Source organism: Equus asinus, chromosome 14 (genome assembly GCF_041296235.1).
Source record: "Equus asinus isolate D_3611 breed Donkey chromosome 14, EquAss-T2T_v2, whole genome shotgun sequence".
Taxonomy (NCBI): Eukaryota; Metazoa; Chordata; class Mammalia; order Perissodactyla; family Equidae; genus Equus; species Equus asinus.
Genome location: NC_091803.1, coordinates 38,076,350 through 38,100,848, shown reverse-complemented (window position 1 = coordinate 38,100,848; position 24,499 = coordinate 38,076,350). Strand labels below are relative to the sequence as shown.

The window sequence follows — 24,499 nt, the reverse complement described above, 5'->3', positions numbered from 1 at the left end:
TAATCAAAGCTGAAGTCAGTTAGACAGGGTCTAGAAATATAGGCAAAACATTTTCATAACTATTCCACTTGATACCACATTCACGCTCCTGGGTTATTTTTCAGATTATTAACACTGACTACTCTCAGATGCATCATTACTATCATATCAGTCAGTAGGCGCTGGACTGGTAAAATAGCTTGCCAGGCTAGTAGCATTTACCTACAACGAAATTGATAGATATCAAAATTCAAATGTCTGATGCTACTTCATATGCCTGTTCTTTAGTTTTTCCCCTGGACTGTTTCTCCCCTGTGTGAAAACTGACCCAGAGATACGTATCCTCATTTCTAAAAAATGTACAAAATAAAAGGAAAACAAATAACACAAAACCATATCCCTTAGGGCAGTGATCAGCTGGCCATCTTCTTTTACTTCGTGTCAGAGGCTCATTAAGGAGCCACCTCGCTTAGGGCCATTTGGGGGCAGAAGTCAGCCTGGAACAGAAGTGTTAAGACTCTTGCATAAGTCCTTTCTGTTCATTTGTTTGAAAATGAAATTGAGTATAGCCATCTTTAAAAAGTCAAGTTTTTATATTGTCAACACTTACTAATAATTACTTAAAAGCTGAAATAAATGGCACAATGAAAACAAACCTTAAAGAGAGCCGAAGTGAGCATCCACAGTTAATTGCACTCACATGCACACCATCTCAGCCAGGCGTGAGCGTGTGACCTAGTGACCTAGCATGAGTAGCGCATAGAATTTCCCTTCACCCGCTAAACAGATGTTTATTGAGTAACTAGTAGGTGCCAAGCTTCATATTTCCCGCTGCTAACAGCCCTCTTGAGTTTTCACGTCCTTTATTTTAAGGAGGGAAAATACAGTTTGCTATTTTTAAATCCAAATACTTCAACAAGAGAACTGATTTAGATTGTTGTAATGAATTTGAAAGTTGTTCGGGAAAGTGGAAGTGATAAAGGAAGACATTTTTCCTTAAGATAAAGCTAGTAATGGTAAGTCCTAGTAGTAATCAGTATGCAGCATTTAGCTGATTTATTATTATAATAATATCTCTTTCCGGTAAATGAGGACTTAAAATCCACTTAAAGTCGATTGCTTGTGGGACTTCATAAAACCCTGACAAAGCCTTCTGGGGCTTCTTTTGTTAATACATGACTCCAAATTGAGATTCAGGAATTGCTTGGTTTGGCCTGGGTAGCAAATTAGCTTCTTGCTGTAAGTGTGAGGGTACTGTCAGTGAAACAGGTCACTCTTATCCCAATAGAGCCTTCAGATTTTCTCCTGTTGCAAGAAATGGGTGCAGTGGTTAAGGAGGGTACTAGCCAGGTCTGGAGACAGGAACACAAGCATAAGGCACATGTACGGACACCTGCTAGAGTGGGCCTCCAGGAAGTGGGAGCTTTCTTACCAGGCACGCCTGACCGTGGATCTGGAGTGTGGGAGAGGGGGTTCATTGGGCCCTGTACTCAAGACTAAAGATCACATTTGAATTAGCCCGGGTTAGTGTAACCTATATGGCAAGAAAATCTCACGAATACCGTGTATTGTTTTGATCATTGTTACAAGAGTCTCAAGACTTTTTTCCTGCCAAAAAGGACAGCTCTTCTGTGGAAACAGCGTCTGTAGGACAGCTCTTATTTTCTGAGAAAACACTACAGTTTAGTCAGTCTGGCCTTATTTAGCTTTAGCTTTTCATTGCTGTTGGGGCAAAGTACTAAATAATGGCTCTGCGGAGGGAAGCATGGTATTGTACCCTCTGGATCTCAGATATAATAGTGTATTTTTCTTTTGTTTCTTTTCTAGTGGACTTATTAAAAAAAATGAGGTCATTCTCTTATAATTCTGGTTTTTCTGTTTTTACTGTCATTGATTTCACAGACTTGTTCCCTTTCTGCCTTTTCCACCAGTTTACTTCAGCAGTTCCTGAATTCTTGAAAACTCCTACTACGGATCAGCCCCCCACAAGGTCCACAGCTCCTGTCCCCCCCACAAACACTGTGTCCTCAGCAAAGCCTGGGCCAGCACTGGTAAAGGTGGGTACCCTGCACGCACGCTGGTTTGAGTATCTTCACTTGGGACTATTGTCTGTAGCCCTGTGCACGGAAGACAAAAGTATGTGTCCATGTTGCCCAGCCTGACTTGTAGCCTGAAGCCTTGAAAATGAAACCATGGAAGGACTTACTAGACCAGGACTTCATATTTGAAACAACCACCTTCAACACAGGACCTACTGTTCTATGTTCACAGAAGAACAGCAAAAATTGGGTCTGGATGGAACTGCTAGAACAGCACAGAAAGGCTTTTGGAATCATTTTATCAGCAGTTCCTAAGGTGGCTTCCACTCAGCCACTAAGACGAAACGAGGGGAAAGCAGAGTTAAGTTAGAGCTGCTTTAGCACAGCGTTAAGATTCATGCATCTCACTCACAGATGTCTTCAATGGTGACATGACTTTGGGCTTTATACACAAGGCCAAACTCAGTGGTGTTCCAGATATATTACATGACAGGTTAAAGGTTTTGGAGAAACAAATACTTTTTTTGATTTAGCAGATTTGGCCTGATGAAGCTTGGTTTGTTCTTCAGATAAGCTGCAGATTTGTGGCACTGTTCCCTGAATTTTACTTGGTCAAAATAATTCAGTTAGAGTAAGTCTCAAGGAAGATTAAAAACTGTAATATACAGTACATTTTTAAAGTTTTTAAAGTGTATTTTGAACTGCTAAACAAAGAGGAAGGAGGATAAACTGAGGAATAGTTCAGTCATTTCAGATATGGCTTTGCCAAAACTAGCAGAACACAGATACTAAGCTTTCAGAACTAAAACAGGACACTAGAGAGCCAGCTAACGCCCTCACCGCCCTTCAGATGTGGAGACTGAGGCGGGAAGAAGGGATGAGGCTGGGAAGGACCACGGTCTAGCCTCCTCTTTGCCTTCTCAGTGAACCCACTGCAGCGCTCTTCACAGGCGGCTAGCCTCGGCCTCTTCCTCACTGCCGTCCATCCATAGGAGCTGGCCTGGTGCGTGGCCTTCCTGGAGAGAAGGCTCTCTTTCTACTCCAGGCTCTCTTTGTCAGTGTGGCCGAGTGTACATGGCTTCAGGGCATCTATCAGTGTATTTCACCATCTTCCATCGCTTAGTATTGGAGCCAGAAATTCCTGAGGGTGGCAAGTGACAACTGTGCCAATAAAATCAGCTCTCAGCTCCTCTTCCCACATCCCCAAGCATGTACCACTAATGGCACAAAGAGGGTTCGAATGCCAACCCATCCTTCCCTGCAGATACTGAATTTCTTCTCTGCCTCTCCTCTCCTCTCCTCTGAATCTCTACTCTTCACTAGTGTCTTTCTTTAAGGAGGACTTTGGTTCTAGGGCAAGAGGCATTGCTTAAGAATGTGAGGTTCAGGGTTTGAGAAGGGAATCCTAGGACTATGCCAGTAGAGGAAAGGACAGGTACATATTAGGAAACAGACCACAATTCTTTGGGTTTTTCTATAAGGAAAGCTATTTCCCATCCTCACTGAGAGACCAGACATGTGGCAGTTAATAGGTAAGAGCAGATTCAGTCTCAGGAATACTAGTATTGTGTTTACCCCCACCCCCTTCAGTAGGTACATTCCTCACCCTGGCTGAATCAGTTGTTTATCATTACAGAACAATTACAGTCAAACCTCCTTACCCCAGCCCCATTCAGTGTTACGATCAGTTTGAAAAGACTAGAAGTAAAATTTATTATTGATGACAAAATAAGCAGATGATAGTGATTTGATTAATATTGTGAGATTGTAGGAGGATGTTTTAGCAGGCAAGAATATTCTCTGACAGTGTGATGTATTTCAAGTGCCTGATAATTCAAGTGATTTCTAATTAGCATGCACATTCATCATTCATTTATTCAACACTTATCACGCACCTTCTCTGTGCCAGGCACTGTTCTGGGTCCTAGAAGTAGATACAGCAGTGAGGGAAACATCACGACTCACCCCCATGGTTAGGAGCGGGCGGTACACAGACGACAGAATACAGAGTACGCCACGTGGGGAAGCAAAAGACGAGGATAGGGGGTGCTGGGGAGGCGTTTCTATTTTAAACAGAGTGCTCTGGTAAAATGAGCAGATGCTGTTTGGGCAGAGATGTGAAGAGGGGAGGGAGGGAGCCATGAGGGTGCCTGTGGGGAGAAAGTTGGAAGTCTCTGAACAAGGAAGCCAGGATGACTGAACAGAGATGGCTGAGGGATAAAAAGTAAATGCTAATAGTGATGACTTCTGGTCTATAGAATATGGTGGTTTTTATTTTCTTCTTTGTTTTTGGGGCTGTTTTGCAATTTCCTAATTCTTTGAATATGAACATATATAACATCACTCCAAGAGCTATATTTTATTTAGTATTTCTCAAAGTCTTCTTATTAAGTTGTTTACCTAAAGCCTCTTAGGAATAATTTCATGTACCTTGTTGTTTTGTTTTGTTGATGGACTTTTTTTTTCAGATTAACGTTTTTTATAATATGAATACCAAAAAGTAGAAAATGATCTGATAACTTACAAATGGAAGAGAAGAAAAAAACTCAGGAAAAAGTCATCTGATTCTTAATCATAAGACAGGGTCTCACACTATAGTGAAATATACTTAATCTTTTCCCTATTGTATATGTAGTATACAACCTGTTTTTCACTAGGAGATAATATATGTAAGCACTTAGCAGTGTGCCGACACAGGAGACGCACAGTAAATGTTGAATTTAAACAGACAATGCTGAGCTGAGCATCTTGTCCTTACTCTAAGGGAACAATGCAGCAGGAGAAAATAAGTTCTTAGGTGCAAGATTTCTTGGTGAAAGGGAGTACACAAAGGTTTTTATGGCTCTTGAAATGTATTTAGTACATTGCTTTCCAAAGCAGCTATATCACTTTCTAAGATGCATTGCTTTTTAATTTCAAATCATTTAGGCATGCAATAGAATAGATTGCATGTGGTGGCATCTCTTAAAATGTTATTTTCTTTTTCTCAAAAATAGCAAAGCCATCCCAAGAATCCGAATGACAAACACCGTAGCAAAAAGTGCAAAGATCCCAAACCCCGGGTGAAGAAGTTGAAGTACCACCAGTACATTCCACCAGATCAGAAAGGTGAGAAGAACGAGCCACAGATGGACTCCAACTACGCCCGCCTGCTCCAGCAGCAGCAGCTGTTCCTGCAGCTACAGATCCTGAGCCAGCAGCAGCAGCACTACAACTACCAGACCATCCTGCCCGCGCCACTCAAGTACGGTGCTGGGGTCAATGCTGGCTTCCTAAAGGGAGTTTACTGTGGGTGTTTTATGAGGAACCATTAGTTATCAAGGGTTGGATGTTGTGATTTATTTGTGCTCAATGATTATTTTCATTTTATTGTCACCAAGGGTTATCATACAGTGTCTGAAGTCAGCATAGTGAGAATAGCCTGCATTCCAGTCCAGTTTTTGTCCTCCAAAATAGGTTCTGAACTTTTCAAGTTAGAAATGACTTTTCACAATTAGTCATCCAGGAGAGATTTGCCTGTTGTTTGCCTGCTATTTACTCAAAAAGTATTAGATGCTATGAGAAAAGCATAAGTACCAGACCTGATATAAACAGTTCACCAAAAAAAAGACAGATGAGCATAAAACCTGGCGTGGTCAAGGAAAGCTTCATGAAAAAGACAGGATATTTATATGGAAAAGGGCCCGAAACCTGGGAAGGGTCCTTCCAAGCAAAGAGAAATGATCTGCATGCAGTACAGAGGAAGGAGTAAGCAATGCCTGTTTATTAGCTGGTGAGAAAAATGGCCTGAATAAAGAATGTGATTAATTTTTAAGAAAAGTGGAAGCCAAAATTGAGTAGAGCCAATGTCTGGAGGAACTTGAAGTTGGGCAGACTATAATTTTGATGTGGTAGATGTTTCAGAGGGTCATAGTGACATGGTAAGAGCAAAATGCAAGAAAGAATAGTTTGATACTGGTATTGAAAGGGAGTCTGGAAATAGGAAAACCAGTTACAAACATTGCAGTAAATTGGATATGAGAAGATGAAAGGGCGCTGATAATGGAAAGGAAGGAACATGTGATACATGTTTGAAAAGACAATGAAAGGTCTTGGTGACCAACAGCTGTGAAGAAGGAACACGTTTCCAAAGTTTGAGCCTAATCAGGAGAGACAGAAGGGAGTGAGTTTAGATGATTTCTGAGATTGAATTCATAGCAAGACGTCCACAACTAATTTTAATTATGTGACAAAGGAAATTTCTAGATATACATCCTCAATATGGTTTTTCTGGGAAACAGATAAAAATGCAAACACTCTGTTCACTTTTCAGGAGAAAGGGATATTTACATTCAACTCGAGAAAAGAAACTCTAGAAAGAGATCTAGAATCTCATTACAAGGAAAGACTATTCTCTGTGATCAGGCCACTCAGTTTATGATCATGTGATCTGTAGAATCTTTACTTTTGTTTTCTACACGTAGGCTAAGCCTTCCTCCAAAGGGAGCCCCTGTTTTCTAGGAGTAGAAAAGGATTAAAACCCACTAGAAAGCTTCTTTGTTAAGAAATGTCTCTTCATATGCTAATGATTATCAATTCACTTTTTTTCTTTAAGATCCAAATATCTTGAGGAAGATAAGACCTATTAGTCATTCAGACCTTACTGTGAAGTACTTAAATCTAAAACATCAGGGCACAGAGATGAAGAAAGAAAGAATTTTTGCAGCATGTTATTATTTTAAGAGCAAGCAGGCCTGAGTGAGCTGTTGACATTGGAAGGGAACCAGGGGAGGCCAAGGAGAATTGGAAGAGCATCAGAGACCGTCTGCCGCTGCTCACAGCTCTACCTAGGACCCAGGGAGACATCCTCCACCGCTGCCCTCCTCTGGCTTGGGCACCAGTGATGATGGCTCACATTTCTGTGCGCCTTACCATGCACCACGCAATGTGCTCAACACCTGACATCACTGTCATCCTCATTCCCATTCCCAGATTAGGGGGCTGTTAAACTGAAACCCTACACAAGGGCTTTTGTATTGCATCTATCTATGAAATAGTCTTTTCTGTCATGAAGAAACTGGCTGTGTGGGGCCAGCTTCGTAGACAGGAAGAACACGTCTGAGGGGTGCGGTATCTGAACTCTCGCAGTTCCCTGTCTTTCCCCGCTCCCTCAAACATTCCCACCACTAAAGTACCTAAGACATTCACCTAAGGAAAACAGCATACAAAAAGGTCCGGGAATGAGGAGGAGGAAAGATCTTTTATTTTTGTATATTATTTCACCACGCAGAGACTGAGCATAAGTTTGGTTTAATTTCTAGGTCCTGAAAATGGAGATGTTGTTTTCTAACACACTGTTTCTTTTTAACAAAATCCCAATACAAGAGACTGAATGTGGAAGCCTCCAGTGCCCGCAGTAGAGGGACTACCTGATGAGGGAGCCCTTAGGTCCCCTGGAGAGAGCAAGAGCCTGAAAACACGGGGCTTTAGTCCCAGTGAGGCCACACAAGACAGAGGGTCCCGAAGGTCACCTCATTACTCTGAACTTCAGGTTTCTCATCAACTCAGTGATCATGTTCATCAGGCCACCCCCCCTGTTTTTTCCTCTTGATTTGGGGAAAAAAATAGATCAACTTATTTCTGTTATTTTAAAGGTTGAATTCAACACTGATTAACATGTTAATCATATAACAAGTAACATGTTGTAGAATCTCAACCAAAAGACAGCATGGACAGAGTAATGTAAATCAGGCGTTTTCAAGGAGACAGTATCATTCACCAGGTGGCAAAGGTTGACGGGGGGCTCTTGCACAGACGTACATACAGGACACAGCTACGCAGTGTACCTGTGGTATTAAAATGTTGTGGGGAGGGTGGTTAGGAAAAAGATGTCTAAAAAGGCTCCTTGGGAGGACAATAATGAAAATAAGGTAGAGAAACTCTGATTTAAATGTTTTCATTAATTCTAACATGAGATTTAAGAATTGAATTTTTAGAAAGGAGAATAATGATATGTACAATATTTGTCATTTCATCCAAACTTCAAGAAACTTCATCTCACATACTTCAAGTACTTAATTTCAACAAAATTTAGGCAGGTTTAAAAAGACCCCAAATTGAACGTCAAGAGTTAGTGGTTGACAAGGCCAGAACTGGCTTCAAACACAGGCTTCTTAAAACTCATTTTACAAAGCTCATCCAACTATGGGCCTCACCCCATAAGCATCATCACCTCAGATCCCTATTTCAGAATGTAGAATTCCCTATTTGAATGTAGAATTCAAAGTCTCTTTGGCTTCAGCCCCAAGATTTCTATGACTAAAGCCTGAGACTATAATGGAATTGGCTATACACTATCAGCCATCACGTGTACCTTTCTTTAATAGGTATCAACCACTCAGAAAAGAAAATGCCATTGTTGCCAGGAGTATCACAGTCTGAAGAAGTTAGGTGGGGACCTGGGGTTGATGTGGAAAGGAATGTAGGGAAATTAGTACAAAAGTACAGCTGATTCCCCAACATTTTTTAAATAAGCTTTTAAAAATGAAGTGACAGAGAAGTCCATAAATCATAAGTGGAAATTGATGCCAAAGTAAACATACCCCTGTAACCACCACCTAAATCAAGAAATGAAACATTATTATACCCCAAAAGGCCCCCTTGTGTCCCCTCTCAGTGACTATCCTGACTTCTGTCCCATAGATTAGTTTTGCCTGTTTTTGAACTTTATATAAATGAAATCCTACAGTACACATATGTGTCTGGCTTCTTTGCTCAACATTATGTTTGTGTGACACGTCTTTATGGTGCAGAGGCAGCAGTTATTTTTATTGCTGTCTAACATTCTGTAATTTGTCCACCCATCATACTCTTGATGGACAGTTGGGTTGCTTCCAATTCAGGCTATTAAGTATAACGCCATAATAAATATTCTAACCTGTGTCTTTTGGTTCACATATGCGTTTCTTTGTCAGGTGTCTGTCCAGGAATGGAATTGCTGGGTCTGGGCATAGGCATAGGTTTTTCTGTAGTAGATACTATGAAACAGTTCTCCAAAGTGGTTGTGCCAGTTCACACTTCTACCAGCTGTGTATGAGAGTTCTGGTTGTCCCAGAACTTGGCGTCATCAGTCCTCCTCGTTAGAGCAGCAGTTCTGCTGGGTTACGCAGTGCTGTCCTGTGCTTTGCATTTTCCTAAGACATACTGAGGTTAAGCACCTGTTCACATATTTATTGACCATTTGGATATACTTTCTTGTATATATTTGCTTGTTTACATATTTACTGACCATTTGGATATACCTGATCAAGATTTTCCCATTGGGTTTTCTTTTTCTTACTGATTTGCAAGACTTCTTTGTATATTCTAGATATGAGGCCTTTCTCAGAAGTATGTATTACAAATATCTTCTCCTGTGTCTTGACTTTTTACCTTCTTAAAGGTGTCCTTTTTAGTTGGAGCTTTTTGTGTCCTGTTTAAGAAATCCTTGCCTACCCAAAGGCCATGAAGATATGATCCCAAGTTTTCCTCTAAAAGCTTTATTGTTTTCCTAATTTACATTTAGGTTTTTGGGATGATGTGAGCTCGGGGTCAGTCAAAAGCCCCATTTTTTTCTGCATGAATATCCAGGTTGGCCCAGCACCACCCTTTCTCCACTGCACTGCAGAGTTATCTTTGTCATAACTCAGGAGCCTTTGTATGTGGGGGTCTGCTTCTGGATTCTCTGTTCTCTCCCACTTCTCTTGTTCTGTACTAGCACCACGCCATCTTAATAACTGACTGTGTAATAAATTTTTATATCTGATGGTATGACTCTTACAACTTTGCTTTTCTTCTTCAAGGATGCCGTGGCCATTCTTGGTCCTTTGCGTTTCCATATAAAGCTTAGAATCACCCTCTAAATTTCTACTAAGCAAGCAAGCAAACAAACACAATTCACAGGGATTTTTGTTGGGATCTAATTTTACTGACATCTTTAAAATATTGAGTCTTCCAATCCATGGCCATGGTCTTTTTGTAAGTTAATGAATTGTTAGCAGAAGCAACATCAAATCTAGGAATTATCTTATTTTAAACTCTAATTTTCTTTTTATTTTGAAGGCCACTCAATGACAAAAATAACAGTGGGAGTTCAGCTTTGAACAATGCCACACCTAACACAGCAAGACAGAGCGCGTGCGCTCCTGGGAGGAAGCCGGGACCTCTGCCTTCTAGCCTGGATGACCTAAAGGTGATGATTCTGAGTGCAGTCTACTTACCACAGACTGGACACACCGCACGATGCAAACGCTTTGCCAGATTGCCTAGCACGTGTAGGCAGCTCTCAGTAGACATTCAACTTTACCAACAATATGATAATCTTTATAGAGGTGCTTTCTTCTTACGTCCGTTAAGTTTCTTTTATTTATTTATTCTTATTATTTGTGTGTGTGTGTGTGTGTGTGTGTGTGTGTGTGTGAGGAAGATTAGCCCTGAGCTAACATCTGCTGCCAATCCTCCTCTTTTTGCTGAGGAAGACTGGCCCTGAGCTAACATCCATGCCCATCTTCCTCCACTTTATATGTGGGACGCCGCCTCAGCGTGGCCTGTCAAGCGGCGCCATGTCTGCACCCGGGATCCGAACCGGTAAACCCTGGGCCACCAAAGCAGAACATGCGAACTTAAGTGCTTCGCCACTGGGCCAGCCCCAAGTTTCTTTTAAAATGACCGGTATAACTCTCATTTATTGAGCGTATACCTTGTGCAGGCATCATACTGGGTCAGACTCCAGAGGCAGATTTTTTCTTCCCTGCTCATTGCCAAGTTTGGGAGAGGCAGGAAAATGCAACAGAACGTGATCTCCAGGGCCAGCCTTCCTGGGTTTCTACCCCAGCTCAGCCTTCTGTCATCTGTGGTAGCCTGGACTAGTGATTCAGCCTCTCTCTGCCTCCATCTCCTCATCTGTAAAACAGGAATAATAATAATGCCTGCCTTGTGAAGACTGATGGAAAGAGTAAAGCACTTCCAGTGATGTCGGGCACGTGGCAATCACGCAGTAAACGTAGCTGTTATCGTTATCATTTCTGGTAGTAAATCTTTTCTTTGATATAACAGAGGAATTACATTTTAAAAACTCTTGATTTATCACTGGCTTTCAAGTTCTTAGGTCTGTGGCTGTGTTTGTGTGTGTTAAAAAAGGAAAAGAAACGGTCCCACTCTCAGATATGCAGTAATGCAGAGTTGTCTGGCAGATCTAGGCACCTTTTCCATCATAAAAGTGTCCTGTAGATTTGTCAGAAAGTTGAATCCCAAAAGGAGAGATCTGATTTGTTTATACTTCCAGGTATCAGAACTGAAGACAGAACTGAAGTTGAGAGGTCTTCCAGTGTCCGGCACCAAACCAGACCTCATCGAACGCCTGAAACCCTACCAGGAAATGAACAGCAGCAGCGTAGCCGCTAGTGGCATCGTGGCAGTGTCAACATCTGCCATCGTCACTAGTAACCCAGAAGTCACCATGGCATTGCCAGTTACAACACTACATAACTCTGTGACCAGCTCAGGCCCCACTTTCAAGGCAGAATTGCCCTCTGCTGGAACCAGCAACGTAGCCCATGTTGAAAGCATTAATTCCCCTCTGCCAATCTCGCCGTCTCCCTCTGAACAGTCCAGTCTCAGTACTGAGGACACGAGCATGACGGACACTTTCACCGAGATTATGACCATGATGTCTCCTTCACAGTTCTTGTGTTCGTCTCCTCTGAGAGTGACAAATAATGAAGACAGCCTAAGTCCCACCAGCAGCACCCTGTCAAATCTGGAACTGGATGCAGCCGAGAAGGATCGCAAGCTTCAGGAGAAAGAGAAGCAGATCGAAGAGCTAAAGAGGAAACTGGAACAAGAGCAGAAGCTCGTGGAAGTTCTGAAAATGCAACTTGAGGTTGAAAAACGAGGGCAGCAGCAGCAGCAGCAACAGCGGCCGCTGGAACCCCAGCCCAGTGCACCTGCTAATTCTGCCCATAAGTTAGATCAGAAACATGGCAGTGTTGCTTCCTCCATCAAAGATGAGACCGCGCTCACTGACTGCTCCAGCTCCAGGCAGCCCGTCTCAGTGGCCAGCCATTCTGTAAGCCAGCCTGTCTCCACGGGTGGCCAGACCCTTGTTGCCAAAAAGGCTGTAGTGATCAAGCAAGAGGTCCCCGTGGTCCAGGCAGAGCAGCAGAGCATCGTCCCGCAGTTTTATGTGAGTTCCCAGGGACAGCCGCCGCCTGCCGTCGCTCAGCCTCAGGCTTTACTGACCACGCAGACTGCTCAGCTGCTGCTCCCAGTGTCCATCCAGGGCTCGAATGTCACCTCAGTGCAGCTCCCAGTAGGCAGCCTCAAACTCCAGGTGTGAAGTGTGTCTTCTAACTCCCTTGCCTTAGAGCCTGCACAGAATGGAAACTGCTAATGACGAATCCCCGAGCTTTTTCATAAATGCAGGCTTCACAGTGGCAGAAACTTGTGCCGGGGGCGGGGGGTGGTGATTCAGAAATTTGAATAGCGCTGTTTTTATATAGTAAAAACAATGAAAGGGTGCTTTTCCTTTAATGAACACAGCATCATATATGTAGACATTTTTAAATACCAGTGACATTAGCATAATAGCGACTGTCATTGAGTACTTCTTAGGTGCAAAGCATAGCATCAGGTACTTCAAATGGCTTCCTTCATGTAATCCTGCCTTCCCCTAGAAGGGCCAAGTGATGGAGCCCATTTCTAGATAAGGAAACTGAGGCCTCGAGAGCTTCAGTAGGTTGCTCAAGGACAGAGCTGGCATTTAAACCCAGGGCTTCTGACTGCAGAGCTTCTATTCTTACGCTCGTTCCTATATTCTGCCTCCCAAGTGTAGTTCTTGAAAGGCAGCATTAATGTGAAGATGCCTAAACTAAGGAAAATGTGGCCACAAATTTAGGAGTAAGCATGTTATTGAGAGACGATCAAACACAGGTGAGCATGCCATTTCCTTTTATGCCTCCACAGCCTACATATTGACCTTAAGTTGTTTTATGTAACACAATGTCAGTAGGTTAACAAAACGTGGGCCACAAGTAAACAGAAACCATTTGGAGCAGTGCTCAACCTTGCCCACCCAGCTACCCTGCTGGCAGAGAGGAGGAGTCTTGTACCTGCAGTTAGGAGGCATGAGGCTAAGGCCCTTGGCATAGGCAAGAATCCTAATTCCCCCATTTATCTGTAGAGTGTCTGTGAAATTGAAGGCCTACTCTATAATGCAGCTTTTCTAAACATTTCCATTCCATCCAAAGCTTCCATTAGAGTTGATGTTCTCGGAACAAGAACTGCATTTTTTTTTTAATTTTCTTTTTCCTTTTTCTTCCCAAAGCCCCTGGTACATAGTTGTGTATTTTTAGTTGTGGGTCCTTCTAGTTGTGGCACATGGGATGCCGCCTCAGCGTGGCCTGGTGAGCGGTGCCATGTCCTTGCCCAGGATCCGAACCGGCAAAACCCTGGGCCGCTACAGCGGAACGCGCAAACTTCCTTGGCCACGGGGCCGGCCCCAAGGACTGCATTTTATTCTGGGCCTGTGTGTGCCCCAGCACACGGCTGGCGGTCCCCAGACAGTGCACGTACTGCGGCTGAGACGCAGGCGTTTGGACAGTTAGGTCTCACAGACTTCCTTGCTGCTATTAAAATCATAACACCTGACCTATTATGTGTAGAGCTGCTATAGGTTCTTTTTTGTTTTTTAAAGATTTTTTTATTTTTTCCTTTTTCTCCCCAAAGCTCCCCGGTACATAGTTGTATATTCTTCGTTGTGGGTCCTTCTAGTTGTGGCATGTGGGACGCTGCCTCAGCGTGGTCCGACGAGCAGTGCCATGTCCGCGCCCAGGATTCGAACCAACGAAACACTGGGCCGCCTGCAGCGGAGCACGCGAACTTAACAACTCGGCCACGGGGCCGGCCCCTGCTATAGGTTCTTTTTATTTCAGTTTTCTATTTTCTCAGAATTTTCAAATGAAAATCTTAGCTACTTAAAAAAATAATAAGAGCATGAAAATAATTGGTGTTTAACTCTCTGGTTTACAATTGTTACAGTCACGTTTACGTGCCGATGAATTAAAATACGTATCTGTAAACATTTTATCTTATTTCAGATATGATTCCCAAGTGACCAGTTATTCACATCTAAACCCTTGCTTCTAGCTTTGATTTTGACAATTAAATTGATTCTTTTTATTTGCCTCCTAGACTCCACCACAAGCAGGAATCCACACTCAGCCTCAGATAGCAACTGCTGCCTTGTCCTCGGGCTTGGCCCAGACTGCACCCCAGAAACAAGATGCTTTCACGCCGCATGTGCTCAGTCAGTCTCAGCAAGTCAGAAAGGTTGGTGAATTGCTAACGAGTGACAGACTCTTGGTTTTTACTGTTATCTGTTCAGGCCTTCGACAAGCGTCTCCACGGGGGCCTCCTCTGTGGGGAGCTCGAGTTTGTTCTTTGTGATCCATCTCCCATCGGATGAGCCTCGGGTCAGATGCCATTTGGCTACAGATTATCCAGTTATCCGGGAAAGAGAAAGAGTTCTTTCTTACTCAAAGGTAGCTCATCTTAACAGTTAAACCCCTTTTCCAAGTAAAAGTTTAAAAAGTATGTTTTTAATCCTCATATATAGAATTTTCTGGGTATTAAAATAAATCTTTTCAGTTTAATCATTTGGGGCGCAGTGCTGTGCCCTGGGAAAAGATATTTGAAGATGAAAAAGATACTTTCTGAAATGTTTATCTGAGTAAGATCTTTCTATATATTTTTTAAGAGTTTGCCATCTCACGGATCAAGAGCCAGAAGGCCTGGGTCTGGTTATGATTCTGGTTCACCACTTCCTACATGTTGGGCCTTGTGCAGAATTCGCTTACTTTCTCTAAGTGTCAGTTTCCTGACCTAGGACCCATTGTCCTCTACATGAGTTCCCGCCAAAGAGTTCTGATGTTCAATAGCCCCTAAGTCACCAAAATTCCCTCTTATCCAGTAGGTGGAGCTACATGCACATCTCCTTGCCAGAAAAATCTTAAGGCCTCAAAAACAGGTCTTACTATTTTAAACCTTGAGAATTATTAGTCCTAGAATTTTAATCTTCAGCATAAAAAAACCTAGATAATTAGCTGTGCCTGTCAATATGCCTCAGGGTAGTGTGAACTGTCTGAGAACAGACAGAAACAACTTCTTGGATCAACAATGATCACATTAACACAGGTGCTCTCTTTTGGAATCTCCTCTGAGAAATGCAGGGAGCAATGAGTTAGAGTTGCATATTGCTTAGTTTGGGCTCAAAAGAACATTTTAGTGTGGTGATAAGCTTAGTGAATAGTCAAATGTTAAGACAGTTTTCTTTGTTTTAGAGAGGAGAGAAAAATAATAGGATAAATAAGGGCTTATTTGCTAAGTCTCAACATAATAGAATTAGGAATCATTATTTCCAATTTAAAAGAAGAAATTTTTCTACCAAATGTAAGGAAATTCAACTTTTTCAAAGAGGAGAAGTTCTGCTTTGAGGATATAAACACACGTACATACTTTCATGCTTAAGAAATACTTATGTATATTTATAATAAAAATATAGGGGATAAGTTTCACTTTCAGAATACTAGTGGTATGAAGTATATTAAACATTTTTATGTGCAAACCGGTTCTGTGAAAATATCAACATTATGGCCATACATTTGTAAAAGGCCTAAAACCTTTGGCTCTTAATGGGGCTAAGCAAGGAAGAAATTCTCACCCCTGCCTAACAGAGCAGAAGACAGCTTCTCAAAAGGGGGCAGATTTTAAATGGGGTCTTGCAACGATTTGGAGACATTTTCAAGTAATTGTAAAATTGAGTGTGGCTATGGCATGTGTAGCCTTTCAGTAGGATGGGAAAAGGGCCAAGTAGTAAGGTTTACACACCAGCCAAAGATTAGGATTTTACCCAAAGGACAGAAGGCTTAATGAGTGTGGAGGGATTCGACCAGGTGTCTGGTAAGACTAATTGTGGTGGGAGGTTGATGGGCAGGGAGGCACAGCCAGGCAGCTAGGGCAGCATCCCAGTGATGGAGTGAGGGCCTGCATTAGGACAGCGGAGAACAGAGGCCTCATTCAAGAGGCCTTTCTACGATGTGTGAGCAAAGAGGGGAGAAAGCAGGGTAGACTGATGGCTCCATTTAGGTAAGTTGTTTTTTTAAATGAAGGCAAAACCAAGAATATTTTCCTTTAGAGGCTGGGGGTGGTGGGAGGAAAGGGGAAAGAGATGTCCCAAATTTATGTTTGTAGATGTTGTAAATGTGTCTTTGGCACTTGGGAGCAAGGTTGGAAGACAGAGGTGGGCTTGCGGATTATTCGCTTTATCGTGAGCATTAAAGCCGCGAGAGATGAGATCACCTGTGAGGAATATAAGAAATTCAGCTGTGCTTTAAGAGGAAAATTATATGGAGCAAACGCTGCTTTCCCATGCAGCACTGTCCACACTGTCATCAGAGACAAGCCACTGAGTAAAGGGACCACTGACACTCGAAAAACCATGCAAACCATGGCCTATGGGCCAAACCCAGCACCCACCTGGTTTTATAAATAATTTTCTTGGAGCCCAGACACACTCATCCGTTTACTTATTGTCTAGGCTGCTTCTGCGCTGCAGCGGCAGAGGTGAGCAGTTACAAGAGACCACGTGGCTCACAAGCCCTACGCCAGATCCTCTGTGGCCCTTTACAGAACATTTGCCAGCCCCTGTTCTAAAGTGTCTTTATTAGGAAGAGCAAAAGAACAAATTGATGGGAAAATATTGATTCATTACAGGTGTTCACAAACTCGGCCTCAAACACAGTCCTTCCGTACCAGAGAGCACCTGCCCCGGCAGCCCCGCAGCCCTTTATTAAGACGACTTCCAACGGCGCTCCTCCATCCAGAAATGCGCCGCTTCCGTCCCTGCACAACGGGCCCAGCACGCCCAGCAAGGTAATCCCACGAGGGCTGCGTGGTGACACCGCTACTGAGGTACAGCCACGCCAACGCCCCGTGCTTTCGGCTTGGAAGGACCATCAATACTACTGGGGTGACACAGCAGAAATACCGCCATGGTAATTGTTAAGGGGCAGCTTAGCTCTTATCGCAGTGCGGATGGCCCTTCCCATAGGAGATGGCCCGCCAGCGCTGCCGGCCTCACAGGTCTTAGGTCATGAGCCTCACTGGCTCAGGAATCCCATGATTTGGCTGCCGTCTGAGGAACAGCAGAGCTAAGGCCAGCCAGGGCACAAGGCAGCCTACTGCCCAGAGCTAACACGTCTTCCTCCTCTATTCGCCACAGCCTGGGTCGCCCCCTCCACCCCAACAGTTTGTCGTCCAGCACTCTCTCTTCGGGAGCCCAGTCCCCAAGACGAAAGACCCTCCCCGCTATGAGGAGGCCATCAAGCAGACGCGCAGTGCCCAGTCCTCCCTTCCGGAGGTAAGTGTCATCTTCAAATTGAATCCCTGGTCTAAGATGGACCTGCCTCAAGAGAAACACAAATTTCATGGCTAGGAGCCTTGCTTCCATCTTAAATGCTATTTAAAATCAAAGTATCATTCACTGTGAAGACTCTCAAACAGTTCTCGGCAGCTGTTAGCTGAAGTTCCTCGGGAGTGGGTCACGGTTATCCATAACATCGGGTCATGTTAGGGACAGATGCAACTGTGACCAGGGCACATATTTTATACAGGTCCCTCTTTGCTAAAGCCGCTATTTGTCAGGCCGGCATCAAACTGACCCTCTGCTGCTTGGCTGGCCTTCAAGACTGCCTAGCACCGACTCCACTCTGACCTGCTCAGCTTGCTCTAGTCCTCAGTACCCTCTGCTCCGGCAGGCCAGCCCCTGTAAGCAACTTTGCTCATATACTGAGCAAATGCACTTTGGAGGGGACAAACCTGAGGCCCTCCTGGCTCCACCACACACCAATACCCACCTGGAGACCATGTGGTCTTGGGCAAAGTGCTCACCTCTCCTCTGAGCCTACCTTGTCACTTTGACAAAATAGGAGGAGCTGCACCTATTCCGAGAGATGGAAAAGTTAGAGCTCCTGTCTGTAAAAGCCTCTGGTGCGTGCCCAACAACGGCAGCCTTGTCACATCTGACCCTAAACACTCCTCCTAGCCTCCCTGCCTATCTAAAGCTTATTTCAAGGAAGAGCCCCTCATAAGGGGATGCAGGAAGCAAACCTGACGACGAGACATAGCAGATCAGAGCAAGACTGTCTAGTACCCACAGCAAACAGCGGGAGCACAGTTGTGCCAGTTTCCCTTGCTCCCATATTCCCTGGAATGACTCACTAGGGCCCACGGGGCGCGGCGCATGCAGTGGGTTGTGCAGGGCCAAGGGCACAGCACTTCTGCAGCGGACAGGCCAGTTCCCTCACCAGGGAATGAGCATAGCCCTGCTGTGGTCACCTTGACCTACTTAGGCACCACAGTGAGCAGCTGCAGAAACCGCTCCGTACCAGGCAGCAGTGTGCAGTGTGGCACACTCAAAGGGCACGCAGGGACACTCAGGGCAGACTGCATCCCTGAGCAAGCGTACAGTTTCCATGTGCTGCTTCATAGTCACTTAATGCCGAAGGAAAAGAACTTTTCCAGTGGTAAAATGTCCCTGTAGGTCTAGACTCAGCAGGGGCCCTTCTCTGTGATGGAAAAGCCACATTTCAGAAATAAGTTAAACATTTGCAATAAGAATTGAAACAAATGGTGCCAGGCTGGACTGTCCTCCCCACTGGCCTATTCAGAAGTGACATCTATTCTCTTCACAGGAGAGCAGAGATGAATTGCCAAGAACTTAACTACAACTTTTAAGCAAATGAAAAGATAGCTGTCATCCTTCCAAACCTGGTTGTCATGTGCAGGTTAATATGTACCGCTTAGTTGATTTATGTGACAACAGACACATCATCTCACTTTAACCTAAGACAGCTGATTGGAATCCCTGCCATTTACCTATCTCTGGTTCGTGTTTATAGACTGAGGCAGCCAAGTTCTACATTAGTTCTGGTATTCTAATGAGTGGCTATCTGTAGTACCTCTTTATATGCCATTGAGCACCAAACTCCAGGAATTCTGAGGTTTTTAATATATCTTCCAAGTCCACTACTGGCTAAGTACGGCCCTACCAGTCCAGTCTTCCCACAGACACCAGCTATAAAGCCTGGTCATAATAGGAATGAAGGCACTGAAGAGTGAATAGAAGCGGTCATATTATGATGAGGAGTCCATACAGGGAGTTATATGGCATGAGTTTCCTCTTTTTGCTGCTTTTACTCTGGGGTAAAGTGGTAGTTACTGGTAGAAAAACCATAGCCCTTATGGCCTGGGAAACCAGAGGACTGAGTCAAGAGCAACCCAGAAGGGAAAGAACCAGAAAGGAGATCCCCAAATTCTGTCTTCCCACATCTCTGGCTGACCCCTAAGCCGCTAAGCCCTAGGCCCTAAGGAATGGCATAGAGACATAGCAGTTCAGTTAAAAACAAAAAATCTAAACTGAGATTGGAATTTCTGCCCAAGAAACATTTTGAAGGTCAAGTCCAACCAAGTTAAACATTTGCCTACTAAAACAAAAGAAACACTCCTCTGAAAAAAATAGCAGAATGCAGTCTCCATAACAGCCATTCATAACATGTAATATACAAAGAATCAGGAAAATGTGACCCTTTACTCAAGGGAAAAGAGCAGTCAGCTACAACCAGCCCCCAGCTGATCCAGATGTTAGAATTTGCAGACGGGGATTTTAAAACAACAATAATAACTATCCTCAATAATGTAAAAGAAAATATACTCCTATTGAATGAAAAATATAGGGAATGTAAGCAAATATAGAACTTTTTAAAAAATCAAATGGAAATTCTAGAACTAAAAAATATAATTTCTGAAATGAAAAAAATTATAGGTGATCTTAGCAGAATGGAGATGGCAGAGGTAAAAAAAAAAAAAAAGTCAATGAACTTGAAGATAGATCAAAAGAACTTATCCAATCTGAATAACAGAGAAAAAAAGATTTTTAAAAAAGTGAACAGAGCCTCAGAGACCCGTTATTTAACATCAAACAATCTAACTTGGGTGTGATAGGAGTCCTTGAGGAGGAGACAGAGAATGAGGCAGGTAAAATATTTTAAGAAAAAATGGCCAAATTTTTCACCAATATGCCAAAAGACAAGTTACAGCTTTGAGGTGTTTAATCAACACCAAGCCAGATAAATAGAAAGCCTAGTCATATCACAGTCAAGTTATTGAAAGCCAAGGTTAAAGCCAATCTTGAAAGCATCAAGAGAAAAGCAGTACAAGACATGCCAGGAGCAACTATTTGATTTACAGTCAGCTTTTCATCAGAAACTGTGGAAGCCACAAAAGCGGGGAAAAACATCTTTAAAGTTTGTAGAGGGAGGAGGAGATGGGAGGGAGGGACTGTCCACCCAGAATTCTATATCAAGTAAAAATATCCTTTAAGGGGGTGCTGGCCTGGTGGCATAGTGGTTAAGTTTGCGCACACTGCTTCGCTGGCCCAGGGTTTGCCAGTTTGGATCCCAGGTACAGACCTACACACCGCTCATCAAGCCATGCTGTGGTGGCATCCCACATACAAAATAGAAGAAGATTGCCACAGATGTTAGCTCAGCGACAATCTTCCTCACCAAAAAAAAAAAAAAATATATATATATATGTATCCTTTAAGAATGAAAGTGAATAGAGATCTATTTTCAGATCAGGAAAAAAAGATAATTCATCACCAGAAAACCTGTGCTATGAGAAATAACCTTGTCTTGATGGGTTTATAAAATATATAGATATAACACTTAAGGATAGAGGAAATAAATGGATCTATGTGTTCAAGGGTTTTATATTTTATATACAATGGTACAACATTAAGTAGACTATGAAAAATTAAGAATATGTATGTACACCAACAGTAACAACTTAAGAAGCATAGCTTTTTTTTCTCCTGAGGAAGAGTCACCCTGAGCTAACATCTGTTGCCAATCTTCCTCTTTTTGTATGTGAGCCGCAGCAACAGCATGACTGCTGACAGGCGATTGTTGTGGGTACGCACCCGGGAACCAAACCCAGGCTGCCGAAGCAGAGCACGCCGAACTTAACCATTAGGCCACTGGGGCTGGCCCAGAAGTATAGCTTTTAAAAAACAGAAGAATTAGGGCTGGCCCGGTGGCGCAGCATTTAAGTGCGCACATTCCACTTTGGCGGCCCAGTGTTCACCGGTTCGGATCCAGGGTGTGGCCATGGCACCACTTGGCAAGCCATGCTGTGGTAGGTGTCTCACACATAAAGTAGAGGAAGATGGGCATGGATGTTAGCTCAGGGCCAGTCTTCCTCAGCAAAAATAGGAGAATTGGCAGCAGATGTTAGCTCAAGGCTAATCTTCCTCAAAAAAAAAAAAGAAAAATTAAGTTAGAATTCCAAAAAGAAATTAATGTATGTTTTTAAAAGGACAAGAAAGGAGGAACAAAAAACAGATAGAACAAATAGGAACAATACAATGGTAAACCCAAACTTAACCATATCAATGATTACATAAAACACACTAGTGGAGTAAACAATACCATTAAAATGCAGAGATTATCAGAATGGATGGAAAGCCTGACCGAACTATATGAGTGTGGTGGTTTTAAGATTTGTCTGCATATTCTTTGACATTCCTCCCTGGGTTGGACTCAGTGACTTGCTTCCAGTGCACAGAATGGGCAGAAGTGATGGCGTGTGACCTCTGAAACAAGGTCTGTCAAAGGCACGCCCCTCCTGCCTTGCTCTCTCTTGTATTTCTGGCTCTGGGGAGAGCCAGCTGTCGTGCCACGTGGACAGGCCAGCAGCCCTCGGGAGAGGCCCATGTGGACAGGAACTGAGGCCTCCATCAACAACCAGCACCACCTTGCCAGTCAGCTAGTAAGCCACCTTTACAGGAACGTTCTCGAGCCAGGCCTTGAGATGGCTGTGACCTGGCCGACGTCTTGACTGCAGTCTCATGAAGACCCCAAGCTAGAACTACCCATCTAAACCATTCCTAAATTCCTGACCCACAGAAACTGAGAATAATTGTTTAGTTTTTTAAGCCACCAAATTTTTTGAAGTAATTTGTAATACAGCAATAGATAACTAATGTATGTATCTTCAAGAAGAATACTTTAAATACCAAGACATAGGTTGAGAGTAAATGGGTTGGAAAGATTTGCCATACAAACAGTAAGCATAAGAAGTCTAGAGTAGGCAAAAGATTTGAAGAGACGTGTCACCAAAGAAGATAAAAAGATGGAAAATAGGCACATGAAAGGGTGCTCATTGTCATTAGTCATTAGGGAAATGCACATAAAACCACAATGCAATACCACTACACACATATTAGATATCTAAAATTAAAATGATTGACTATACCCAGTGTTGAACGCAGAGCAACTGAAATCCCATCCATTGTTGGTGGAAATGTAAAGTGGTGTGATCACTTCGGAGAACGGCCATTTCTTTAAAAGTTAAACATATACCCACCCCATGATCCAGTCATTTCACTCCTCAGTATTTACCCAGGAGAAGAGAAAGCATACGTCTATACCAAGACTTGTACACAAATGTTCACAGCAACTTTATCTGTAATAGCCAAAAACTGGAAGGAAACAAACCAAACAAACTGGTGTTTCCATACAGTGGAATACCTCTCGGCAATACAAAGGAGCGAGCTATTCCTACGGCACACTCGGCAACGCGGGCAGACCTCAGTCATGCTGAGTGAGAGGGCTGCCTCCCCGCCCCCAAATAAGAGAGACGCACTGCACGGATCCATTCATATACAACTCTGGGAATGGAAACTAATCCACAGTGAAAGCGAGCAGACCGCGGGGGGCCTGGGATGAGGGAACTGCAGGAGCAATGGATGCGCTCATGATCTTGACTTTGCTGCTAGTTTTATAGCAGTATACATATGCCAAAACTTATCAAATTTTATACTTTATATAAGTGCAGTTTATTGTATGTCAAGTTACTCTCAATAAAGCTGAAAAAATATAGCATGGTCACCTTAATACACACTTTATATTTTTATCTAAACACAAATGAATAAAGACATTTTTAAAAGAAAGCATGAGAGGCCTCTCAAGGTGCCATCAGTGAGAATAATAAGGAAGGGTATAAGTCAGCTGAGCTGGGCGTTAGCCCCATTCTTGCTGCCAGCTAACTAGCTGTGACACTTTGGGTAAATGGCTGAACTTCTCAGGTGGCCTCGGTGTTTTCAGAATTATCCAATGACAAATTAGAACTCTGTTCTGTAAGGTCCCTTAGTGCTCCCAATTGAATAATGCTTCCGGGTGTGTAAGCGAGAAAGCTAATTTCTCTTCTCCTCTGTTGTAGATTTCCAGCGCACACAGTCAGCAGATGGACGACCTCTTTGATATCCTCATTAAGAGTGGAGGTAGGTCAAAGTCCTATCAGACCCCCAGTCGCTTATCACGAGTTTAGGAAAGCTCCTTTAGAGCTCCTGGCACACCTTTGGGTAGTGAGAAACATACTCTTCTCAGTCTAACTGAATTTACTGTTTGAAAATCTGTTCAATTTAGGCCATTAAAACAACTTACTGCTACATGGAGGAAAAGCCATTGTTGCAGCTTAAAATAGTAAGATATGTATACCTGCTGAAAAAGACAGACCATCTCAAAATAGCCAAGTAGAATTAGATTTAAATTCCACATTGAAAAACTTCAAAACTTGTTCCATGTGTATCAGTCATTGTGATGGGATAAAAACATTCCAGTTCATGCCCTGATTTTGTAACGACTAAGTAACCTAGCCTGGGCTCTAATGATTAATATTCCAAGGCAATTCTAAAGCACCTTCTACATATGAAAACCTTACAGTGTATCACCTTAAAATGGGATATAAACCACAAAAAAACAAGGATATCTCTGCCTCAGCTTACATATCTTTAAAAATACATATAAAGTCAGTATTTCAGAAATTCAAATGCTATTTTGGAATATTTTAAAGTATTCTAAGATTTCCCAGATGAAAGTTTTATTCAACAGATTTTTAAATAGGGATCAGAATTTCTCCATTCATACCAGGTACTATTGGATTTTGAGGTTAATGATCTTGTCATAATGTTTAGATAACATAGAAAATTCTTGATATTTGACTGCAGATCTACATGTGCAAATAGCATTATTTTGCTAAGAACTATATTGGCCTTGCAAAATAATTTAAACTCATATCGAAACTATGGGAATTAAAGAAATAGACATTCATGCCCTGAATTTAGGATAGAAAAACCAAAATGCTTTTTAAAGACTTTTTTAAATGATTAAAAAACAATAATTTTTACAGCCTAAACTTGGAAATTAAAATGTGACAGTCATCAAACAATTGAGTTATTTTCTAAAAGGAATGATTTTTTTATGGCAAAGTATCGAATGAATATATTATTTCATCTTATTGTATCCTAATACCAGTAATAATGAAAACAGAGGTTTAAATAGTTGATT

General features: G+C 42.7%; 1 protein-coding gene and 1 long non-coding RNA gene across 23 annotated transcripts in view; one reads left to right on the top strand and one right to left on the bottom strand.

The window, feature by feature from the left end:
• LOC106847170 (uncharacterized) overlaps window positions 1–24,499 on the bottom strand; it is a 75,198-nt gene that overhangs the window by 16,581 nt on the left and 34,118 nt on the right. The window contains exon 4 of one of the 7 annotated variants that reach the window (XR_011494294.1): window positions 2,043–3,159. The exons of the other annotated variants lie outside the window; for them this stretch is intronic. This is a non-coding gene — a long non-coding RNA (uncharacterized lncRNA). Of the gene's footprint in view, window positions 1–2,042; window positions 3,160–24,499 lie in introns of those variants that run through there. 7 annotated transcript variants of the gene reach the window in all.
• Window positions 1–24,499, top strand: part of MRTFB (myocardin related transcription factor B) — a 256,408-nt gene that overhangs the window by 224,815 nt on the left and 7,094 nt on the right. For 13 of the 16 annotated variants that reach the window (XM_070484897.1, XM_070484902.1, XM_070484899.1 and 10 more), the window contains 8 exons: window positions 1,911–2,036; window positions 5,015–5,262; window positions 10,098–10,227; window positions 11,320–12,366; window positions 14,226–14,363; window positions 16,806–16,964; window positions 17,314–17,451; window positions 23,373–23,433. In XM_070484897.1, the coding sequence (XP_070340998.1) occupies window positions 1,911–2,036; window positions 5,015–5,262; window positions 10,098–10,227; window positions 11,320–12,366; window positions 14,226–14,363; window positions 16,806–16,964; window positions 17,314–17,451; window positions 23,373–23,433 (2,047 nt within the window). The remainder of the gene's footprint in view (window positions 1–1,910; window positions 2,037–5,014; window positions 5,263–10,097; window positions 10,228–11,319; window positions 12,367–14,225; window positions 14,364–16,805; window positions 16,965–17,313; window positions 17,452–23,372; window positions 23,434–24,499) is intronic. The other 3 variants (XM_070484904.1, XM_014866337.3, XM_014866338.3) reach the window with 1 other exon arrangement.